Source organism: Eubalaena glacialis, chromosome 1, assembly GCF_028564815.1.
Source record: "Eubalaena glacialis isolate mEubGla1 chromosome 1, mEubGla1.1.hap2.+ XY, whole genome shotgun sequence".
NCBI classification, from domain to species: domain Eukaryota; kingdom Metazoa; phylum Chordata; class Mammalia; order Artiodactyla; family Balaenidae; genus Eubalaena; species Eubalaena glacialis.
Genome location: NC_083716.1, coordinates 9,565,608 through 9,588,225, shown reverse-complemented (window position 1 = coordinate 9,588,225; position 22,618 = coordinate 9,565,608). Strand labels below are relative to the sequence as shown.

At 49.2% G+C, this 22,618-nt stretch overlaps 1 protein-coding gene across 1 annotated transcript in view; it reads left to right on the top strand.

The window, feature by feature from the left end:
* Nucleotides 1–7,203: 7,203 nt before the first annotated feature.
* Nucleotides 7,204–22,618, top strand: part of BTBD16 (BTB domain containing 16) — a 45,514-nt gene continuing 30,099 nt past the window's right edge. The window contains exons 1-5 of the mRNA XM_061192575.1: nt 7,204–7,221; nt 10,364–10,512; nt 16,656–16,729; nt 18,668–18,811; nt 22,141–22,230. Of these exons, the coding sequence (XP_061048558.1) occupies nt 7,204–7,221; nt 10,364–10,512; nt 16,656–16,729; nt 18,668–18,811; nt 22,141–22,230 (475 nt within the window). The remainder of the gene's footprint in view (nt 7,222–10,363; nt 10,513–16,655; nt 16,730–18,667; nt 18,812–22,140; nt 22,231–22,618) is intronic.

Here is a 22,618-nt window from a genome sequence, read left to right as displayed (position 1 = left end):
CCTTTATTGTGGTTCCTGAGGGAAGGAACAGGTGAGACAGGGTAAGCAGGCTTAGGATTGGCTAGTTTGAATCATTTCAGCTGACTCTGGGGCATGGGGGCTTTCTGTAGCTGTCTGGTACCTGGGGTGGTTAGGGCAGGGGAACAGTGGCCCTGAATGTCACAGGTGGTTGGGATATGGGCTCTGGATTGGCCAGTTTGCATATGAAGGGCTCACCTGGAGATAAGTCCTTTACTCTCTGTAGGAATTGTCCAGTCCTGGGAGAGAGTCCCTCTAGGGTCAGCAAGGCCCCAAGATGTCAAAGCATCAGAATAAGAGACAGGCTTCATACAGTCAGTTGCCCTGCCTATGAGTTCCTGCAACTCCCTAACCCATCACCCTGTACTCTGTGAGCCTCACAGGGGCAGAGTTTAAACTGCCAAAAGTGAGGTGCTTGGGCACAAAAAATGATTTTTAAGAGCAGCTCATAAATGACTTTTAAAAAATAGTTATGTAGTTAATTTTAATGTATATTAGAAATCAGCCAGTATACCAAATATGTTATTTCATCCATAAAATAAATTTACTTTAAAAACATTGTAACAAAAAATTGTAAGTAAAAAAGTAAGCCCGTTCTTAAAGAAAAATTTTGCGTAAACAATGTTGCAGGCCATGTGAGGTCATGGAATTGCCGGGGTGGTCTCATCTGTCGGCTTGCTGCCACTGCACCCCAACACCCAGCACAAACTTGACCATCAGACTTTGTTGAAATGAGCAAATGAAGCAAGCCCTGGGCCAGCACGTTGTCATCACCCCCTCCCAGTCCTGGCTGCACCAACCAGAGGTCTTGGAAGAATAGGATCCGCGGTGGATGGAGCTGAGGAGTTGATTTGTCTGAGCTTCATTTTGCAGATGAGAACACTGAAGTCCTGAGCCGGAGCAAGACCCTCTCAAGGTCACAAAGCAAGTCAGTGGCCAGGGTCTGACCCGATCCAGCTCTCATTTCTTTTTTTTTAAAAATTAATTAATTAATTAATTTTTTTTTTTTTAATTTTTGTCTGTGTTGGGTCTTCGTTTCTGCGCGAGGGCTTTCTGTAGTTGCGGCGAGTGGGGGCCACTCTTCATCGCGGTGCACGGGCCTCTCACTATCGCGGCCTCTCTTGTTGCGGAGCACAGGCTCCAGACGCGCAGGCTCAGTAGTTGTGGCTCATGGGCCTAGTTGCTCCGCGGCATGTGGGATCTTCCCAGACCAGGGCTCGAACCCGTGTCCCCTGCATTGGCAGGCGGATTCTCAACCACTGCGCCACCAGGGAAGCCCCCAGCTCTCGTTTCTTATCGCTGCGACCACCCCCTTGCCATATAGGACTCAACTCAAGGGCACGCCCCATCCCTTGCTTCTCCTTGGTGAAGCCCCTGCCTGTCTTCCAGCTCGTGCACTGCCTCTCCCGGAGGCTTGGCCTGGAGCCAGGTTGCACAGACAGCCCCCCATGCCTTGGGAGCCAGCTGATCCCGATACCCATGGTGTCTCCCACTGCACACACACCGTGTCGGGGCCCTGGTTCTTTTAGAACCAGAGACTTTGGAGCAGGGGTCCCCAACCTCCGGGATCTAATGCCTGATGATCTGAGGTGGAGCTGACATAATAATAATAGAAATAAAGTGCACAATAAATGTAATGCGCTTGAATCACCTCGAAACCATCCCCCCCTCCCCGTCCGTGGAAAAATTGTCTTCCACGAAACCGGTCCCTGATGCCTAAAAGGTTGGGGACTGCTGCTTTAGAGCCAACGCTTGGGCTCTAAGACCTAGATGCTCCAAACTGCCAGGCCCCAGGGGCTCTGAGTCTACACTTTCCACCAAGGGAGGATAAGGTCATGTCCGGGGTCACACAGCTGATCAGTGCTAGAACCAGGGTCAGAATCAGGTGTTCTTTCCCCTGTACTCCACTGCTTCTCCATATGGGTGACCAGATGGAGTGGCTGAAATGGGCAGTCTGGGAAGGTAGTGAGCTCCTCATCCCTGGAGTGTTCAAGAAGAAGATGGGCATCGCACTGGAATCCTCCTGTAACCATGTCACAGGAGATTTTGGTACAAGATGGTTCTAGCTGAGACCTATGCTCAGTGAGGTTTGGTGTCTCAGCCACTGAAGGATCTTGGGACTTCTGACTTGTCTGGGCCCATGACACCACCAGGAAAGGGCTTTAGGGAAGCATGATGGGGGCCATTTCTATTTATTTGTATTTGCTGTCTTTGACTTTGGCCAATAGCTCAGCTCCCAAGCTTTGTGGGGAGATGTGTGGATAGAGGGCTTTGAGGTGGGCGGAAGGCCCGGGATCCCTGGGCTCAGACTCTGTAGGAAGTGATGGATCCAGCCAAGGCCAGGGGTTCTGCTTATGGACAGAGAGGAGTGTGCCACCCTGGGATGCTTCCCTAGAGTGGACACTAGAGGGCGCCCAAGGACCTGCTTTCTGTGCCCCAGAAAGTGGTACCTGAGGGCATCCTGGGATGTGGCCCATAATGGAGCGAGTGGAATTGCCAGATGGTCCAGGACAACGTGTTTCAAACTTTTTAACTGAAATCTTATATGGGGCCCTACATTCCAGGGACAGGGGCTGGGAAAATTTGGAGTAGATGGAAGGGAGCCACAAAGAGGGAGTGAATCTGCCCATTTGCACACAGACTTCTGCTGAGATGGGACCATGACCCACACAGAAGCAGATACACGCACATGTACACACACACACGCACACACACACACAATGCTCATCCATGTGCAAAGACAGAGTGGTGGGTAGGGACTGATACATCCAGTTATCCAAGTTGAGGCATTTGTTGAGCAGGTCCCAGGGGCTGCTTTTGGCGTTGGGCTCTGGGGGCACACAGGGATGGGTCAGCCGCCACTGGACACATCACAGTAACCAACTACTCTGCAGAGCAGAATGTGGGTGTCAGGAGGGTAGAATCACAGGTCCGAGAATGAGGAGGGAGGTACATTTGGAGGTGCCTCCCTTTTATCAAGGGTTTTATAGATTTGACAACACAATTACCAGTAGGCAGAGTAGCTACTTTCCTGTTTTGCTTTATAATTTACTTGACTCAGGAGAGGCTGCACTTGAAGGCCCTCAGGTCTTGACAAGCTGCACCGACTCCAGGCCCCTATTACAGTAGCTGGCGTTTCTGTGAGCCCTGGGGTGGGGTCCAGGACTTCCGTGGACGAGGTCCCACCTCCCTACCTCACAGGCTTCATAGACCAAGGCACCGAGGACACTGCAAGATCCCACCTTAGCCCCTGTTATGAAGGGTCTCGGCCTTGTCCCCGACTTGTAGACAGTTCTCAGTTCCCGGAGAGAGCAGATTAAAAATCATCTACCAACAAAATAAGTCATCAGGCATAGCTTTCAATAATAAAAAATACCCCAATTTTTATTTAAACAATTTTGTCTAAACATTTCTGGATACTAGATCTAGAAAAGGAGCTCCCCAGAATGCCAAAGCTGGGAGGGATCTGAGAACCTTCTAGTCCTATCTTATTTGACAGATGAGGCCCGAGGTTTTAGGGGTTGGTTCCCACTGAGGCCCTTTTAGAGAATCTAGTTACCCCAGGCGCTGTAAGGAAGCGTGGCGCTACATGGAAACAGGAATGACACTGTTTCCCTAAGGAGGGAGGTGGAGGAGGACATGCGTGGCACCCCAGTTGGTCTCTGTAAGACTCTATCCCTCCCGCAGTCCCCAGCCTGTGCTGAGACTGAGCCAGGAACAGGGAGTGCTCGGAACCTTCCCTGATGTTGCCATGGTGCCCACAAAGACCCGAGGAAACCAAAGGTGAGCTCCCCTGCCATAGCACCTTGCCCACAGGAAGAAAAAGGTGAGCCCCACATGTCATGAGCGCTCTGAGGATTCAGGCTCAGAAGGCGAATGGCTCTCAGCTCTCCTGTAATTCAGAGACCGATGTAATGAGAGTGCCTTCGTTCCACTAGCTCCCCCTGTAAGCACACCTGCGGTGGGCAAGGGGGCTTCAAAGTAGTAAGTATGGCTGGTATTTTCATCCACATTAGAGACACAGAGGGCATCCATAGTAACGGGCACTGCTTGGACTTGATTCCATATGGTCAGTTGGCAGAGAGGGGCTTCGGGAGTTCTGGGCTGGGAGGCAGGAGGGGGCCGGGAGCTGAGGTATCACCTTAAGTAGCTCCTGCCAACCAGAGTGACCCAGGAACCAACCCTCGAAACCCTTTAAAGGACATTTTGCCTGGTGTGATGAAAAAAGGAAAAATAACATGTCCAGGCCATTGAGATAGCCCTGGATTTCAAGATCAGCTAAAAAGGCTCTTGGATATCAAGCAGGAGCTTGGGTACCTCAGTGCAAACCCCAGCCTCCCCTTCTTAAGCCGATGCCGAGTTCTGCTTAGGTATGGGGAAACTTTGTCCAGCTGTGGTTTATTCTGTGCTGACCAGGCTTGCTTTAGAATGTAACTCTAACCTCAAAGTGGCCCCACTGAGGATTCAGGAGTTTATAGTAAGGACAGTGGAAGCTGGTGAAAGATTTGACGTTGGGGAGTTGAAGGTCATTCTGACGCCTGCGTGGAAAATGGATCAGAGAAGCATACATGTGTTACCTGGGGGTAGGAAAAACCTCCTTATGCAAGATGGAAACCCAGCCATAAAGGAAATACATCAATTTGATACCCAGTTTTTAAGTTAGGGATAGTCAAAGGATAGATATATACATATACATATAGAGAGATATACGTATAGGCATACATATGTAATTGACGTATTTTCCATACCTAATTAAATACTTTGTACAATATTCACAAAGTGAAAAGACAAATGATACACTGGAGAAAATTTTTGCAATATGTAAGGTAGACAAAAGATTAATGTCTGTAGTATACAGAGAGCTTTGAGAAATGCTAAGGAAACTATAGCAATCCAATGGCAAAATGAGGAAAGCCTATGATTAGGCAATTCTCAGAAATAGAAAGTTATAAGGCTAATACATATATAAATGAATCTTAGTGGTGGCCAGGGAAGTTCAAATTAAAATAACAATCTGAATCTATCACCCACCAGATTGACAAAAATAAATATTGATAATACCGAGTACTGGAGATGGTGTGGGGAAAAAAGCACTTAGAAATTGGATGGGAATGCAAATTACTATAACTTTTGGGAAAGTGAGTTGGCATCATCAATTAAAGATACGTCTTCTTTAGCATAATCCCACTTTGAAGAATCTATTTCTTAGAAGTAAAAGCAATAACACACAAAGATATATATAGATATAGATATAGAAACATAGGTGATAGATAGATGGATAGAGATATAGTTAACGGCTATAGATATAAATACCTGTGTTTAAAAACATATATATAGGGCTTCCCTGGTGGCTCAGTGGTTAAGGATCCGCCTGCCAATGCAGGGGACACGGGTTCAACCCCTGGTCCGGGAAGATCCCACATGCCGCAGAGCAGCTAAGCCCGTGTGCCACAACTACTGAGCCTGTGCTCTAGAGCCCGCGAGCCACAACTACTGAGCCCAAGTGCCACAACTACTGAAGCCCACGTGCCTAGAGCCCATGCTCTGCAACAAGAGAAGACACCGCAATGAGAAGCCCGCGCACCGCAATGAAGAGTAGCCCCTGCTCGCCACAACTAGAGAAAGCCCGCGCGTAGCAACGAAGACCCAACGCAGCCATAAATAAATAAATAAATAAATAAAATTTTTAAAAAACACATATATGTATATATATACATATACACACATACATATATGTATGTATGTTTATTGCATCATTGTTTATGGGAGTAAAAACACAGGAAACAAACTGAATGATCATCAACAGGTGAATAGTCTAATAAATTATGATATATCCACAGTATGAAATATTATGCAGCTATTGTTAAATTTTTCTTTACTTGTCTTTGTATTAGCTCACTTGTTGCAATGAACCTATATTACTTTGGCAATGTAAGAAATCTAAGGTAATTAAAAGGAAAAGAAAAGCCTGTCTGCCCAGGTGGAATAGAAATTCCATGAGGCAGAGATCCTGTCCGCTTTGCTCACTGCCATATCCCCAAAACAACTAACACTTTCCTTGCATATGGCAGCTGCACAGAATATACTTGTTAAATGGACAAGTGAGCCCCTTCTCAGCACCACGGCTAGAGTGCAGGTGAAGTGCTATCTGGGGAGTGATGCACAGAGTCAGGTGGGATGCTTGGTCACCAGGTGACCTCGTTTCTGCTGGTTTTGCCTGCTTGGCCACTCCCCTTCTCCCCAGGGTTGTTCTGGGGAACCACCCCGTCCCCACTGCAGTCTTGTTGGGAGAGTTAATCAAGCTGTCTGCCCGCCTGAGACCTTAGCCAAGCCAGTTGTGTTCTTTTGCTGAGAATTTCAGTGGAGCAGAACCGCCCAAGACTGACTGGGGCAGGTGGGTGAGGGGGTGAGAAGGGGAACTGCTAGAGGCAGCCTGGAGGCAGCGTCTGACAGAGGTGGACACTGGTGCTTGCACCGTATCCCTGGAGCTGCTTCCTGGCCGTCCCCAAAAAGAGTCTCCGTTTTCCCTTTGATTCTGAGTTCCCTCTTTCCCTTACCATCCTTTCAACAAATCCTAACCTCCCTTAACCCCCGTAATTTTTTTTGCCATGTCATTAACAGAGTTACTTTCTGTTGCTTGCAACCGAACTGCCCTAAAAATGATCAGAGACAGCTGGGAAGTCCTGCCACTCAGCCCCTTGCATGTCCCTCAAAGCTAAGGTGAGATGAGTCCACTGTGCTCCAGGACAGCCCTGGTCGACACTAGCTGTCTAGGCCTAATTATTAATATCACCCCTTTTAGCCTCCTGGTCTGAATGACAAATTACGTGATCAGCCTACTACTTATAGGCCTCCTTTGGTTCCCATCACCTTGGTAAAGGGTGGAGAATCAGAGAATCATGGATTATCTCCTATTTTGCTTTATCTGAGACACTTTCCCAGCACAAGAGCAGAGAATCGTCTTTCTACTAATGTGCTTTCAAAAGTTAGATTTTTCACTTAATTTGATAAATAACCGACACTTGAGGCTTACTCATTGTTACTTTCGTGGCAAAATATAGATTCTTTGGTCCAATCTCCTCCATAATATTTTGAAAAGACCCTTTGGAAATTTTTTGAAATTTAAAATTTACCTCTTTCATCTTCCAGGTGCTTCTTCCCTTTGTGTAATCTCCATGATCCTTCATGAAAATGCTGAATCCGGTAAGTAGATCAGTTTCACAAGAGGGCGGGCAATGGTGAGGAACAGAAGCACCTGGTGACAGTTGTATTGCTGGGTTTCCACAAGGGGATGGGCCCAGCGCCCCTGAGGACCTCAAGCTTTATTGGCTGACTCAGCTGGGAAGAGTGTGTTGGAGGCCTGCTGTCAGAGCCCATCATTTTTGTGTCACACTTCAGCAGGGCTGTATCTAGGTTCAGATTCTACAGTTTTCAATCACCCACCATATTCCAGGCACTATACTAAAGCATGGTTCCCAAACTTTATTATTTCAACAGCATCCTCATCCTCATCCTCATCTTCATCCTCATCCTCATCCACATCTTCATCATCATCTTCATCCTCATCTTCATCCTCATCCTCATCCACATCTTCATCCTCATCCTCATCCACATCTTCATCATCATCTTCATCCTCATCCTCATCCTCATCCTCATCCACATCTTCATCCTCATCCTCATCCTCATCCTCATCCACATCTTCATCCTCATCTTCATCCTCATCCTCATCCACATCTTCATCCTCATCTTCATCCTCATCCTCATCCTCATCCTTCATCCTCATCTTCATCATCATCCTCATCCTCATCCACATCTTCATCCTCATCTTCATCCTCATCCTTCATCCTCATCTTCATCATCATCCTCATCCTCATCCACATCTTCATCCTCATCCTCATCCTCATCCTCATCCTCATCCTCATCTTCATCCTCATCCTCATCTTCATCCTCATCCTCATCCTCATCTTCATCCACATCTTCATCCTCATCCTCATCCACCTCTTCATCCTCATCCTCATCCACATCTTCATCCTCATCTTCATCCTCATCCTTCATCCTCATCTTCATCATCATCCTCATCCACATCTTCATCCTCATCCTCATCCACATCTTCATCCTCATCTTCATCCTCATCCTCATCCACATCTTCATCCTCATCCTCATCCACCTCTTCATCTTCATCCTCATCCACATCTTCATCCTCATCTTCATCCTCATCCACATCTTCATCCTCATCTTCATCCTCATCCTTATCCTCATCCTTCATCCTCATCTTCATCATCATCCTCATCCACATCTTCATCCTCATCTTCATCCTCATCCTTCATCCTCATCTTCATCATCATCCTCATCCTCATCCACATCTTTATCCTCATCCTCATCTTCATCCTCATCCTCATCTTCATCCTCATCCTCATCTTCATCCTCATCCTCATCTTCATCCTCATCCTCATCCTCATCCTCATCCTCATCCTCATCCACATCTTCATCATCATCTTCATCCTCATCCTCATCCTCATCCTCATCTTCATCCTCATCTTCATCCTCATCCTCATCCTTCATCCTCATCTTCATCCTCATCCTCATCCACATCTTCATCATCATCCTCATCCTCATCCTCATCCTCATCCTCATCCTCATCCTCATCCATATCTTCATCCTCATCTTCATCCACATCTTCATCTTCATCGTCATCCTCATCCTTCATCCTCATCTTCATCCTCATCCTCATCCTCATCCTCATCCTCATCCTCATCTTCATCCTCATCCTCATCCTCATCCTCATCCACATCTTCATCATCATCTTCATCCTCATCCTCATCTTCATCCTCATCTTCATCCTCATCTTCATCCTCATCCTCATCCTTCATCCTCATCTTCATCCTCATCCTCATCCACATCTTCATCATCATCCTCATCCTCATCCTCATCCTCATCCTCATCCTCATCCATATCTTCATCCTCATCTTCATCCACATCTTCATCTTCATCGTCATCCTCATCCTTCATCCTCATCTTCATCCTCATCCTCATCCTCATCCTCATCCTCATCCTCATCTTCATCCTCATCCTCACCTTCATCCTCATCCTCATCCTCACCTTCATCCTCATCCTCACCCTTATCTTCATCCTCATCCTCATCTTCATCCTCATTATCATCGTCATTATTCCCATTTTATATATGAGGTCCAAGAGGCTCAAAAGAGTAAATGCTTTGCCCAAGGTCACACAACCAATCAGTGGCAAAAAACAAGATTTGAACTCAGATCCTCCATTCTGTGGCCTGTGGTCCCCCCACCACCCTGTTGGTGCCTGGTGTGGCTTAGGATCAGTTTCACCCATTCCTATGGGTCCCTCATGGTGCACTTGTCCTGGGTAGGTTTCCTTGAGCCACCACATCTGAGGTTTACATCCATGGTGGGTATTGTACTGCTCCCTTAAGGAAATTGCTGAAGCCCAGGACCTTAAGAAAATGTCTAAGGAAAAGTCCCCGCCCAGTGACCCAGCTGTTCCAGTCCTGGGTTTATACCAAAAGAACTGAAAACAGGTGTTCAAACAGAAACTCATACACGAATATTCATAGCAGCACTATTCACAGTAGCCAAAAACGTTGTAACAACCCAAATAGCTATCAACTGGTGAATGGATAAACAAAAGGTGGTCTCTCCCCACAATGGAATGTCATTCAGCCCTAAAAAGGAATGAAATTCTGACACATGCTACATCGTGGATGAACCTTGAAAACATGCAGAGTGAAAGAAGCCAGACATAAAAGGCCACTATTGTAGGATTCCATTTATATAAAATTTCCAGAATAGGCAAATCCATAGAGACAGAACGCAGATGAGTGGTTTCCAGGAAGTGGGGAAGGGGGAAATTGGGAGTGATGGCTTAATGAGTCGACAGTTTTCTTTTGGAGTAATGAAAATGTTCTGAACTAGATAGTTGTAATGGTTGTACAACACTGTAAATGTACTAAGTGCTACTAATTGTACCTACAAAATGGATTAAATGGTGAGTTTTATGTTTTGTGTATTTTACTGCAATTAAAAAAAAAAACAGTCCCTGCCCCAAATCTCCTCAGTTTGGTATCTTTCTCCCTGACATTTCGCCTCTGGCACCTCCTGTCCCAGGTGCTAAATTCCAAATTTGTGGCTTGAAGTCCTCAGTCTCCTGAATACAATATATTTGCCTTGAGAAGACGGCTCTGGAGAAATACTGGCCATCTTTGAAAATTAACCAGCCTTTAAAAATTTGTCTTGATTTCCTTTCTGCTGTACAATTTGGAAAACCTGGTATTTATGAGTGGTTAAAAAAAGATGTTCTTTCTTTGCTGCCCAAGCAGCACAAACCCCAGCTGCAACGCCGGATCGTTGGCTCAACCAACCGGTGGCGTTTCCCCAGAAAGCCTTTTGTGGGGGACCTGCTGGCGCTTTCCCAGATGTGCAAGGCTGTCAGCGTAGACTTTGATGAAGTTCTGAAGAACCCAGACAGGTAGGAAGACCAAAGGCCTATGGCAGGGTGAGCCACCCTTCTGGGAAGTGCCCCATGGTTGGGCAACTCTGATTGGGCAGGTGGGCTGTCCTGGGTATTTGCAAGGAAGGCTGCCTTTGGGACCATCCCTTAGGGATGGACAGGATCAGGGTGACAAGTTCCCTGAGAATGTCTGTGGGTGGTGATTAAAGTCCAGAGAGATTGAGAATTTTTTTTCTAGATTTTCCTTTGTACTGGGAACTTTGGACCCTAGCAGGATTCTAAGTTTATCAACTGATTTGTTGACAAACAAAGAGATGGTCCGGCTCAGAGTTTGAACGCCTCCCACGAATGCGCATGTCCACCCAGCAAGGGGAGAAGCAGGCTTCCGCTCACCCAGCTCACCCGCAAAGTGTTCCGAGCCGCTGGCTTAGAGCATCCTTCTTCGGGTTATGAGTTTTTATTTGCCTCTCCTGGGGACACAGAGCTGGATCCCACTGCAGAAGGAACACTTCACTTCCCTGGCCTTTTGGATCTGCCTGGATGCTACTGCCTCCGTGGACTGGCACATCTGCCTTATGAGCACTCCGTCTGACCTACCTGAGCATCCACCTGAGGGTGGGCTGTGCCCTGGGCAGCACCTGGCACGGAAGAGCTCCTGGCTCCACGTTTGCTGAGCGAGGAGCCACATCTTCCCTTCCCAGGCCCACCGGCCAGCCCTGCTCGGTTGCCTCCCGCCCCACAGATGACTATACCACACACATGTGAATAAACCAAAACCCATCTGGGTTTGGTCTCTAAATTCTCTGATGACCCCAGCTTAGAAAAAATTGAGTGCTGTGAGTTGCAGTTTTTGGCATTGGTTACTCATAGCCTTAAGCAATTTTGAATTTATTTTATATTTTGTTTGGTTAGAGCCCTGAAGAAGTCTTAGAGTTCGTTGTGCTCCTTAGCACCAGGGCCAGACCGGGCAAGCAGGTGCAGGAGCTGGACCTGGGAATATAGGCAAACTGATCCAGAAACCTGAGGAGGGAGGCTGGGCTGCAGGGGCAGACATCTTCAGGACTTGGTTTGCAGAATCGCTGAGTTAGGCTGGGGGTGGTGGCCTGAGGGGTGATGGCCACTGGTGCTGGGCTTTTGGGCCTTTAAACGTAGTCTATTTGACAGGGTTGGAATTCCTTCTCCTCCATTTACTAGTTCTGTTACCTTCAGCCAGTGGCTTAATCTCTCTGAGCCTCAGTTTCCTCATCTGTGAAATGGTGACAGTAGCATCTCCCCTGAAGAGTGACCTTCAATCAGACAGTACATTAAAAATGATTAGTGCTGTTCCTGGCAAATAGTAGATGCTCAATAAACAGAGCTATTATCTTTATGGCGTAAGCAGCAGTCTTAGTTATTGATCCTGGTGGTTTCATTTGGGGGAGTGTCAGCCCTGTGCTCTGCCAGCCAATGACTCCATATGTCACTCTGCCTCTTAGCACTTTCTCCAAATCAAAACACCTTGCCTCAAACACAGCAGGTGCAGGGACTGGTCTGGGCACTCTCTTCCCAGGAGAAGCTTTGCAGATCTGCCTCTCTACTTGGTGATGCTGGGAAGCTGGGGGTCAGGAGGCAGGCTGAGGGCAGGTAGGCACTCAGGACAGGCTGATCACTCGTGTACCAGTGGTCAGCCGACCCAGGCTCAGCTCATCTGGGCAGGTTGGCTGCTCCACAAGCCTCTCGTCGTCTTCCTGAGACAGTGGGCTAGGCTGGGCATGTCCTTGTCTTGGTGACGGCAGAGGGCAAGAGGGCAAGCCCAGTTGCATATCATGTCCACTCAGCCAAGGCAAGTCACATGGCCAAAGTCAAAGTCAAGGGGCAGGAAATACACACCAACTCTGTTGGGAGAAACTTTGGAGTCCTGCAGGACAAGGGTATGTAATTGGGGCCATGGGTGCAGTCTACTACAGTGTGGGAGGGGCTGATTTTCTTTAATAAACACAAAATTTTATTTTCTTTATTTTCACAATGGGGATATATTCCATGTGATTGTGAGAAACATAAACTTGGAAAGCATAACAGAAGTTTTATTTAATTTAGGTAATAAAATAAAGGGCTTATTCCTGGTAACCTTTCTGTACTTTCAGACTTGTCATCTAACAAGGTCGATGGTAGGGGTGGGGGGTGTCTGGAATTGTACCTGCGACACACACACGGGTACCTTCCCCATAGCTCTCTGGCTGCCCAACCAGCAAGCCTGTTCTTGCCTTTGACGCTGTTATTGTTGCTTCTTCCACTTGGGAGCGCTGTTGACTTTGATGGGAGCTGGACCCATCTATATTTTACTAGTTCTGTAAAGCGTCACTGGCAGTGGAAAGCTGAGTTAACTAGCTCTGAGCTTCCCATTTATTTCAGATACGTAATTGTGCTTCTCATATGTCAGTGCCCCAGGTTCTGCCCCGCTGGCCAGTACTTCTGGTTGTGTCTGTGGGTTTCCATGACGCCGTGAGCTTTTGGCTCCATAACTCAGAGATGCTATACAGGAACCTCAGGTTCCTGGTCTTCGTCATGCTTCCTTCCACTGGGACTGGGGTGTGGAGTAGGGGGAGAAGGGGCCTGAGAGATGAGGAAATGCTAACCTCCTTGCAAACAACCTAACCTTTTCGTGCCTTAGTTTCTTTATCTGCAAATTGGGGATGCTGTCTTACAGAGTTGCCATGAGAATTATATGACATCATTCACTGAGAGCTTAGAACAGTATCTGGCAAATAAACACCCAATTAACATGTGTCATTCAGTGCCCCTGGAGTTCTCTGGTACGTGTGGACACAGCTAACATATGAACCCAAAGATCCAGGACGGAGGAGTGTGGCTGAGGAAGGAGGCTCTAGGGCAGAGGTCTCCACCCCCCAGGCCACCGGTCCGTGGCCTGTTAGGAACCGGGCTGCACAGCAGGAGGTGAGCTGCGGGTGAGCGAGCGAAGCTTCATCTGTATTTACAGCCGCTCCCCATCGCTCACATTACCTCCTGAGCTCCGCCTCCCGTCAGATCAGCGGCAGCATTAGATTCTCATAGGAGCGTGAACCCTTCTGTGAACTGCGCGTGCGAGGGATCTTGGTTGCGCGCTCCTTATGAGAATCTAATGCCTGATGATCTGAGGTGGAGCTGAGGCAGTGATGCTAGCGCTGGGGAGCAGCTGCAGATACAGATTATCATTAGCAGAGAGGTTTGACTGCACAGAGGCCATAATAAATCAATGGCTTGCAGACACATCAAAACCCTATCAGTGAGTGGCAAGTGACAAGCTGCATCTTACAGAGTAGACTGGACATAAGCAACACACTTCGGGTGTCACTGTCTCCCGTCACCCCCAGGTGGGACCATCTAGTTGCAGGAAAACAAGCTCAGGGCTCCCACTGATTCTGCATTATGGTGGATTGTATAATTATTTCATTATATATCACAATGTAATAATAATAGAAATAAAGTGCACAATAAATGTAATGCGCTTGGATCATCCTGAAACCATCCCCCCAGCCCTGGTCCATGGAAAAATTGTCTTCCACGAAACCGGCCCCTGGTGCCAAAAAGGTTGGGGACTGCTGATCTAGGCGGCTTGGGCACTAGGAAAAGGTGACCCTACCTCATGTTTTTTCCCATTCTGACTGCAATGCCAAGTCCACTCTGAGGTTGGAAGGAGGTCATGCTAAGAGGCAAGGATGCAAAGAAGGGACCCCTAGATTTTTATCAGAGAGCAGTTTCAGGAGAGCTGGGACCAGAGACCCATGATCCACGGTGCAGAGCTGATAGGAGAATAGAGTGCCTGCTCAGTGCCAGGCGTCCCGAGCACTAGCTCTTTTACTCCCCCAGTGACTGCCACGTGGTCCTCATTTCCCTCCTACAGAGGAAAGCACCAAGACCCAGAGGCAGGCCCAAGGTCTGCATGACTCTTCCCGGTAAACCAAATTGGAGTCTTGCATGTTGAAGGTATCAAGTCAAAAGCCCTTTGGATGGTCTGCTGCAGGAAGTCCATATGTCCATGAGAAACTTATGGACTTTCCCTTTTACCCTCTGTTTCCCCATCAAGGTAGTGAGCCCCAGACTAACGGCATGTTCCCAGCATCCCCACTTTATCCCAGGCCACTTGGTCCCACAGGGTGAAGAGGACAACTCACAGATGCCATGTGTTCCATTAGCTTTTCCAATGGTCCTGAAATGGGCCTCAGCTTTGGGAGCTACAGAGTCCACAGGATACATGGTATATCTTGGCAAGCAGCCAATACACCAGGAAGAGGCAATGTGGTTACTTTTGTTGCCCGGCATCTCCTGGCTCAACTGATGACAGGTTTGTGAGGGTAGTTGAGGTCATGGCTATTGCCCCAACAGGACAAAGTCTTTCGTTCCATTTTGAGGTCACAGTCTGAACTCCCGACCTTAGCCAGCTCTTCCTAGATGTGTAACCCAAGCCACCAGGGGGATTGAGTCTGGCTTGGGTCAGGCCCACTGCTCCTGTGGGATAAACAACTCAAGCGCCCACCACCTTCCTGAGGCTGAGTCACTTGTAATCACCATCTCTGCTTGGAAAGGGCAGCATGTGGTCAATATTATTCTGGACACAGGCTCTCCGACCCAAGCCCTTCTGCATACACCCTGGCCCATGAGGATTTCTGACATCACTGGAAAACAGCATGGCAAATGTGACAGTGGCTGGTGTGGTCAAGTGTCCCTTGGCTGGTTGGCTTTCTTGGGATGACTGTCTTCAAGCTGTGAATATGTGACTCCAGTTTTGTTTCATTTCCGTGCTTAGCAGGATGAATATAGTGTTTATGGAAAAGCGTCTTATCTTTGTCATCATCCAAGCATTGATATTTATCGAGCACTTGCATGATGGCTGTGCTAGGGCTGCCGGGGTAAATAAACGCCGACTCTGTGGGATGCAGAGCCTGGTGCAGAGGGCGCGTGAGGAAACAGGCGACCAGAAGACCCTGTGGAAGGAGTTTTAACGGGGGTAATCTCAGGGCCGGCTGGGGAGGGCCGCCAGCCCAGCCTCCCCAGAGGAAACAACAACTAAGCTTATCCGGAAGGATGAGTAGGAGCTCATCCAGTGAAAAGGTGAGGGAGCTGTGTGTCCAAGAGACTGGAAGCAAGAGGTGATGGGTTCAGGCTGTTGAAAAGGGCTGGAGCAGGGAGTGTAAAGGGATGAGATTGCAGAGACAGGCGGAAGCCTGCTAGCCATGTGAAGGAGGTTGGCTTTCCCCTGGGAGCACTGGGGAGACAAGGAAGGATTCTCCGCAGGAGAGAGGCAAGACCAGATGTGCATTTCAGGTGGCTCCTCAGGCAGTGTGGGGTGTGCATCAGAGGGGACCGCATGGAGGCCCGGAGACTGGCAGTGACTGGGGGCAGAAAATGGTGGCTTGGATGAAGGTCATAGCAATAAGGGCAAGGATTCACCCAAGGAGAGATGGATGAATTCAAAAGGCATTTCATTAGATCTGGGCAAGTGATCAGGTGAGACAACATTCAGGATGCTGGCCTGGGCACCTGGAGGCTGGTGATGCCATTTCCTGTCAGAGGATTGGGGCTCAGTTCAGGGTAGATTCTTTTTTTATTTTGGCCACACTGCAGGGCTTGCAGGATCTCAGTTCCCTGACCAGGGATTGAACCCAGGGCCACAGCAGTGAAAGCCCAGACTCCTAGCCACTAGACCACCAGGGAACTCCCTCAGAGTAGATTCTGTGTTTAGATTGTGGGCACACTGAGACTGGGGCATGCATGACCCTAACCAGAAGTTTTGCTGAGTTAACTTTCCAGACATGTCAGGACTCTCTCTCCCTTTCTCCAGCAGTTATTTATTGAGCACCTACTATATGCTAGGCACTGTTTTAAACACTCACCCAAAGAGGTGTCATTTAGGCAGCCAGATGTAGCCTCAAATACCTCCTTAGTAAGATCTACCCGGAAACTGAAAACAGGAATTAATGTTTTGAGCCAGTCATCAGACAGAGCTTACAGTTTGTCAAATTGGCAGACACATAGTGACCTGAGGAAACTGTCCCAAAGGGAGAGATATGATAAGACTGATTCATGTATGCTTTAGGGATGCTTACACTGGAATCATACATGTTGCAGATGAAGAAAAATGTCAGTATTGATGCCTGGATTTTTTGTTTGTATTTTTTCTTGAGGTTATGCATTTCACAAATTCAGAAAAATTTCACTGAGAATTTGAAGAACAAGGCCATCCAAAGCGGGGAGGCAGGTGAGTTCTTGTCACCAATGGATTCGTCAGAATGTTGCTGATCTCAGGGGTAGCTTATGGTCTTTATGGAAGGAAACCAAACCAGAGGCCTGGTCACTAGTCTGTAAGTTCTGTTCCTGCCCACTGCACAATGTCCCACGTGTAATAGGTGACTGTAAATATTTCCCAAATGCACAATGAATGAAACTGCTTGGCAAACACATTTTCATATGCTAATGGCCATGATAAATACAGACCTGCCGATGTTAATAAATAGGCTTTGGATTGGAAGACTAAGCAGAAGCCCATCAAGCCCGGGGCAGCTGTTCTGTGTCCCTCTGGGCTTTAATCAGTCATGACTTGGATGTCCACATCTGCACTCGTCCAAGAAGACTTATCTGAGGTAGGATGAGGAGTCAGACCGGGTCTCTCCAGCTGGGAAAGGCTCACTGAGCCCCAAAAGGAGCCTGGACAGGTCAGCTTCTTGATGGCGCTTCTTTGGATAAACCCCACCCCACGGTGTGGCTGTCTGAGGTCAGAGCCAGCCTCCTTCCCCGGCAGAGGCTAATCGATTTCTTCTGGCCCGTCAACTCTGGTTGATGGTGGGAGCAGGGGGTGAGAAGTAGTGTGAGGCCGCCTCTGGGCTCAGGAGAAAGAGTTCCAGATTGGTTGTGATGTCTGCCCTGCATTGCCATCCTGAAAGCGGAAGGGGGCGCGGGGACACACTTTATCCACAATTCTGCCCTTGCCTAAAATCACCATTACGGGGCAAGATTCCTTTTAATCCGGCATAGCCAGACTGTCACCTGAGGTGACCGGAGATTTGAGATGAAAACCCAGGTTCTCAACTCCCAGCACCAAACAATATCATAAAGTTGGTGAATAACAATAATAATAACAGGAGTGGAAACAGGTGCCCAAAGTCATGCAGTCAAAATAATAGCAAAGCCAAGAAATACGTAGATGGGGCTAGTGAACCTCAAGGTCCTGTCCGGCACTGGGATTTAGGGTTTGGGGGGAATCACCCCGAGCATGGCTCCCTTCCCCCCAGCCCTGTGCTAATTCAGGGGTCCAGCCTGCAGAGCCCCCCTTGCCCATAGCCTCTCATGTCTCACCTGGCCAGGCATCTTTGGATCCTCCATCTACCTTCCTATTCAAGTCTCTTCTTTTTTCCTTATCATCTATGCCATCCCGGGTGAGACTCCCCAGCATAAAGCCCTTTACAGTTTGCAAGGAACCCTCCTCACACTGTAATCCCATTTCACGCCTATGAGCTGGGCTTTCTGATGATCTCCATTCCCTCGAGAAAAGCAATGCTGATGAGAACTCTGGTGATGGGGTTTTTTCTATGCCATTCAGGTGGGTAATAATTAGACACTAACAGCCCAGTATTTTTCAACAGGGGACCAGGTAGCAATTTTGCTCCCCAGAGGACATTTGGCAATGTCTGGAGACATTTTGGGTTGTCACAACTCCTGGGTGGGGCGGGTGATACTGGCATCCAGTGGGCGGAGGCCAGGGATGCTGCTAAACATCCTACAGCACAGGACAGACCCCTCCACAGAGAATTATCTGGCTCCAAATACGAACAGTGCCGAGGCTAGGAAACACTGCAATGGGGGAGGCAAGGTGAGGCCCCCTCCAAGAGAGTCACAGCCAGCGTCCCTGCTCCACGAAGCTTTTTCCAGTCCCCAAGTTGGAGGGCAGCTTGTGTGCCTCTGTTGGTCGGCAGCTCTGGTGGACGTTTACCGCTAAGTTACCTTGTGCCCATCGTATCCACTTGGGAGCCAGGAAGCTCCCCGTGGCTGGCACTTTGTTCCTGAAAGGCCTAACGAAGCCGCCTGCCCACTCGTTTGCTCGATAACGGGATGGATGGGGAGTACGTGGGAGAAAGAGTGAAAGCATCTTCAGGTCGGGGTGTCGTTAAACTGTTTGCTCAGCATCCTTTCCTCTCCTCAGGTGTGATTCTCGAATGCCTTGGCTTCAGATGGGAACTCCATCAGCCCCAGCTTTTTCAGTCCGAGACCTTGACCAAGCTTTACATGATCGCTCTGGCCCGGGCCAACGCAAACCCGGAGAAGGAGCTGGAGACGCTTCTGCCAGGTACGTTCTCACCCAGAGCAGGACCCCCAAGGGCTCTCTGGTTAGAGAGGCCCCAGCTTGGCGTTTGGTTATCTGTTTGGGGACCACGGTCACTCTGGCAGTTAAGAGCAAGGCTCGTGGTGTGATCTCATTACAGGATTAACCTCAGTCTCCTCGGCTATAAAATGGGATAATGGTTCTTATTGTGTTTCATTGTGGAGGAGGTAACAGGTGTGAAGTTCTAGAACAACGCCTGGCACATAGTGAGTAGTCAGTAAATGTCAGTTCTGTTCTCATAATAACCCATTCTTGTCCACCAGCTATGATGGAGGCCCTCCCTACTTCTTTGAGAAGAGAAAGTGGGTTGTGTTGAGTCTTCTGATGGGCTTTCTAGAAAGAAGGCATAGTTCTGACATCTGTGGCTTGTTTGGCTCTAAGTGTGCTGGTTGGAGGTTTACAAGTGTACATCAATTTCAGTTTTTCTTTTCCTTTTCTTTCTCTTTTCTTAACGCCACCTCATACCCAAAAGTATTTAGGTCACATCTTTCTTTCTTTTTCTCTTTTTTGAATCCTAATAATCCCCAGCTGCCCCTTATCTGTCCCATAAGTTCCTCTCCTACAGCCTTGCCAACTTCTTCTCAGGTCATATAGATTGGCATTGTCTCTGGACAACTCATAAGCAGGTGCCATGGAAAATTCAAGGTCTCCCAAGCAGCCGGCATGCCAGTCAGAATGGGATTGCATTTCCAGGATGTGGCAGTAAAGCTCTGATATTCTGGAGCCAGACGGGCTGACGGAGCCCCCGGTCGGAAGAGAGAGCCTGGCTGCCTGCCGGCATCTTCCCGGCCACAGAGCCTCTGACTCAGCCCTTCCCGGCCGAGCTGGGAGCCAAGAGCAGGCCGTGGCATCCCCACAGAACTGTAACAGGCTTCACACTTATGATCTTCCTGAGCCTTTGTCCCAGTATCTTCAAGCGTGGGACCGAGCTCTTTCTCCCATGGCCCCTGTGCCCAGATCACAGCTCTTCCTGGGCAACCAGTGAAAGGCCACTGGGGTCCAGACAGTGAGTACAATGAAAATCAAGAGAATATGGAAGGGAAAAATGGAGTTGTCATGTTTTTAGTAAGTCTAGAATGGTCCCACTTAGATTTGGCCCTACTAAAACAGCTGCTCTAATCCAAGCCCCCTGCTAGAGGCTGGGCCCGGCTGGGGGACATCAGGTCACGTGCAGGGATGAAACCTCAGTGCCTGGGCTGTCACAGCTTCCGGGGGTCTCCCCTGCAGGCACCACCAACTGCGTCAGACCCTGGGACTCGTGTCTCCAAGGCTTTCAGTGGGTACAGTCCCAGCCCTTCTTGTGCCTTCGATGATGGTTTCTATACATATCTCACAGTTATTGCTTTTCTGTTCCTGAGAACACAAGCATCATTCTCCTGGAGTTAGCAGCAGAGGAAGTTTCTGACCAAGCCCTTGAGTGGTGGGTGCTGAGGACACACAGCTCCCCTGGAGCGACCCTGTGCTGGCCACATGGGGCTGTCCCAGCCACTCACGTTCATGTTCGTTCCACCCAGAGTCCAGGATCGGCTGTACCATAGCAGCATGTGTTTATTCTCTAGGAGGATCCAAAAGCAAACGACCTTCTTTTACTAAAAACAAACCACTTTGGTTTGGGGGCACCTCAGAAGTGTATGATCAAATTATCACTTTCCTATCAGATTGTGAAGTTTTACTTACAGAAACTGTCTTCCACGTACTCTGACCTAGCTGATAATATTCCTTCCTCCCTTCAAGAGATGTTCAGTACTTAACTTGTGCCAGGCATTGTGCTAGGAACTTAATGTCGGGGGGTGGGGGACAGACGAGCCCGCCTGAAGTGATGATGAAGCATGAGAAATCGCGTGATACGTAATGATCCTAATGATGCCTCCTGAATACCCGCTACGTGTCAGGCACTTGCCAGCATCCTCTTGTTTACTGCCCCCAGTGGGGGTGAGTGACAGAATGGAGTGGGGCAGAGGGGAGGCTGTGCAGAGATCCAGGGGAGGAAAGTGAGCCAGAGCCAGGAACAGGGCCTGGCACTTAGTAGGTGCTCAATAAACACTGGCCGAATGAGAGCCTGAACAGAGCCGGGTGCTGAGAACGTGGTGAGGGAAGGCTCGACGGCCTTGTTTGCCTGAGGGAAGTGGACCTTTGTTCTCTTTTTTCTGCATTCTTTGTAGCTGCAAATTGTGACATACTTTGGGCTCCTGACTCATGTCACTTGCATGACCTGGCATCCTGAGCTCACTGGCCACGGAATCCATTCATCCATCAATTCGGCCAATACTTATTGAGCACCAGTGTGTGCCAGACTGTGCGGGACCTGGGGTGGGGTGGCAGGTTCACCGTCCAGTGTGCCTGCCCGGCCGATCGTAAACCAGCAGATACTCACTGTATTGGCAGGTGGTTGGTCCAGGAGGGAACATAAAGCCAGTCTGGGGGGAGGTGGTGGTGTGGAGCTCCCTTCCATAGCAGGGGGTCAGGCGGGCCCCTGATGGGGAAGAGAGGGAGCTCCACAAATCTCCTGGGCAACAAACCACGAAGAGGCAGGTTTGGGACCTGGTGAACTGGAGACTAGTGGGAGGGTCTTGGGGCCGCTGGAGGGGCTCTGGCTTCGTGCCAAAGGCGTGGGACGCCGCTGGAGACCTGAGGGCACCGTGTGTCGTAACTCACATTTCAGAGTAACTCTGAGTGGATTGTGGATGGAGGCTGGCGGTGATGCGGGCTGCCCCTTCCCTTCCTCCTGGAAGCCCTGTGTGGCGGGGGTCCTTTGTCTGGAGCTCCGTGGGGCAAAGTCTCAGGAGCCGCTGGGAGGACGCCTGGGTCCCGCACTCATCCTTCCACTGATGGTCCTTGCGCTCCTGCCCGGCGCCAGGCCTGAGCTAGGTGCTCGGGGCGCAGGGATGATGGAGACCCGCCGCTGGCCCTCTCGCCGCTCACAGCCTAATGAGAGGAAGGGGGAGGGAGGGAGGGAGAGAGAGGGGGAGGGGGCTCTGTGTCAGTGTAAGCATCAGTGTACCAGTCGCGACGGTCACAGTGGCTGTGTCAGATCATCGGGGAAGCTGGCCCAGGGGGACACGGGAACTCTCTGTACTATTTTTGGAACTTCTTGTGAGTCTCAACTATTTCAAAATAAACAATCATTTCAACAATGCATCCACTAAACCAACAAGCAAACAGAAATGAACAAGATACAGCGTGATCCACGCCAAGATCAAGGCTGCGCGAGTGGTTGTGGAGCCTCACGCTGTACCTGCGCAGGTCACTGTGGCTGTCACACCCGTGCGCCCTCGTCCCGTTCCCTTCGCTAGCCCAGTTGCCCGGGAAGATGAAAGAACAACGCCCCGTAAAGAAGATGATCGTTTCCTTGAAGATCAATGACCCTCTGGTCACCGAAGCTGGTAATGTGCCCCTGTCCTTGTATTCTGAGAGTGTCGTTGAACAAACTGCCTCTCAGATTTGAAAAACAAACAAAACACCCCAAACTGGAGGCACACAGTGTTCAGTGCCTCCTTATTAAAAGTAGCTGAGCAGCGCAGGGCAGAGGGGAAGGAGGCTGGCACAATGTGGGGAAATAAAAGAAGGAATTCTGCTAAAGAGAGGTCCTCGTCCTTGTAAAGAGGAGAGAGGAATGCAGAGGAGGGAGGAAGAGGCAGGCTACCCAGACAGACCCAGGGAAGATGTCACTGCTTTTCTGGGCGCAGATGCCCAGGGAAGCTCTCAGGCCCACGCTTGTCCGTAGGCAGCACTGACCCGCCCCTCCCTGGCTGGCTGCTGGCAGCAGAGACC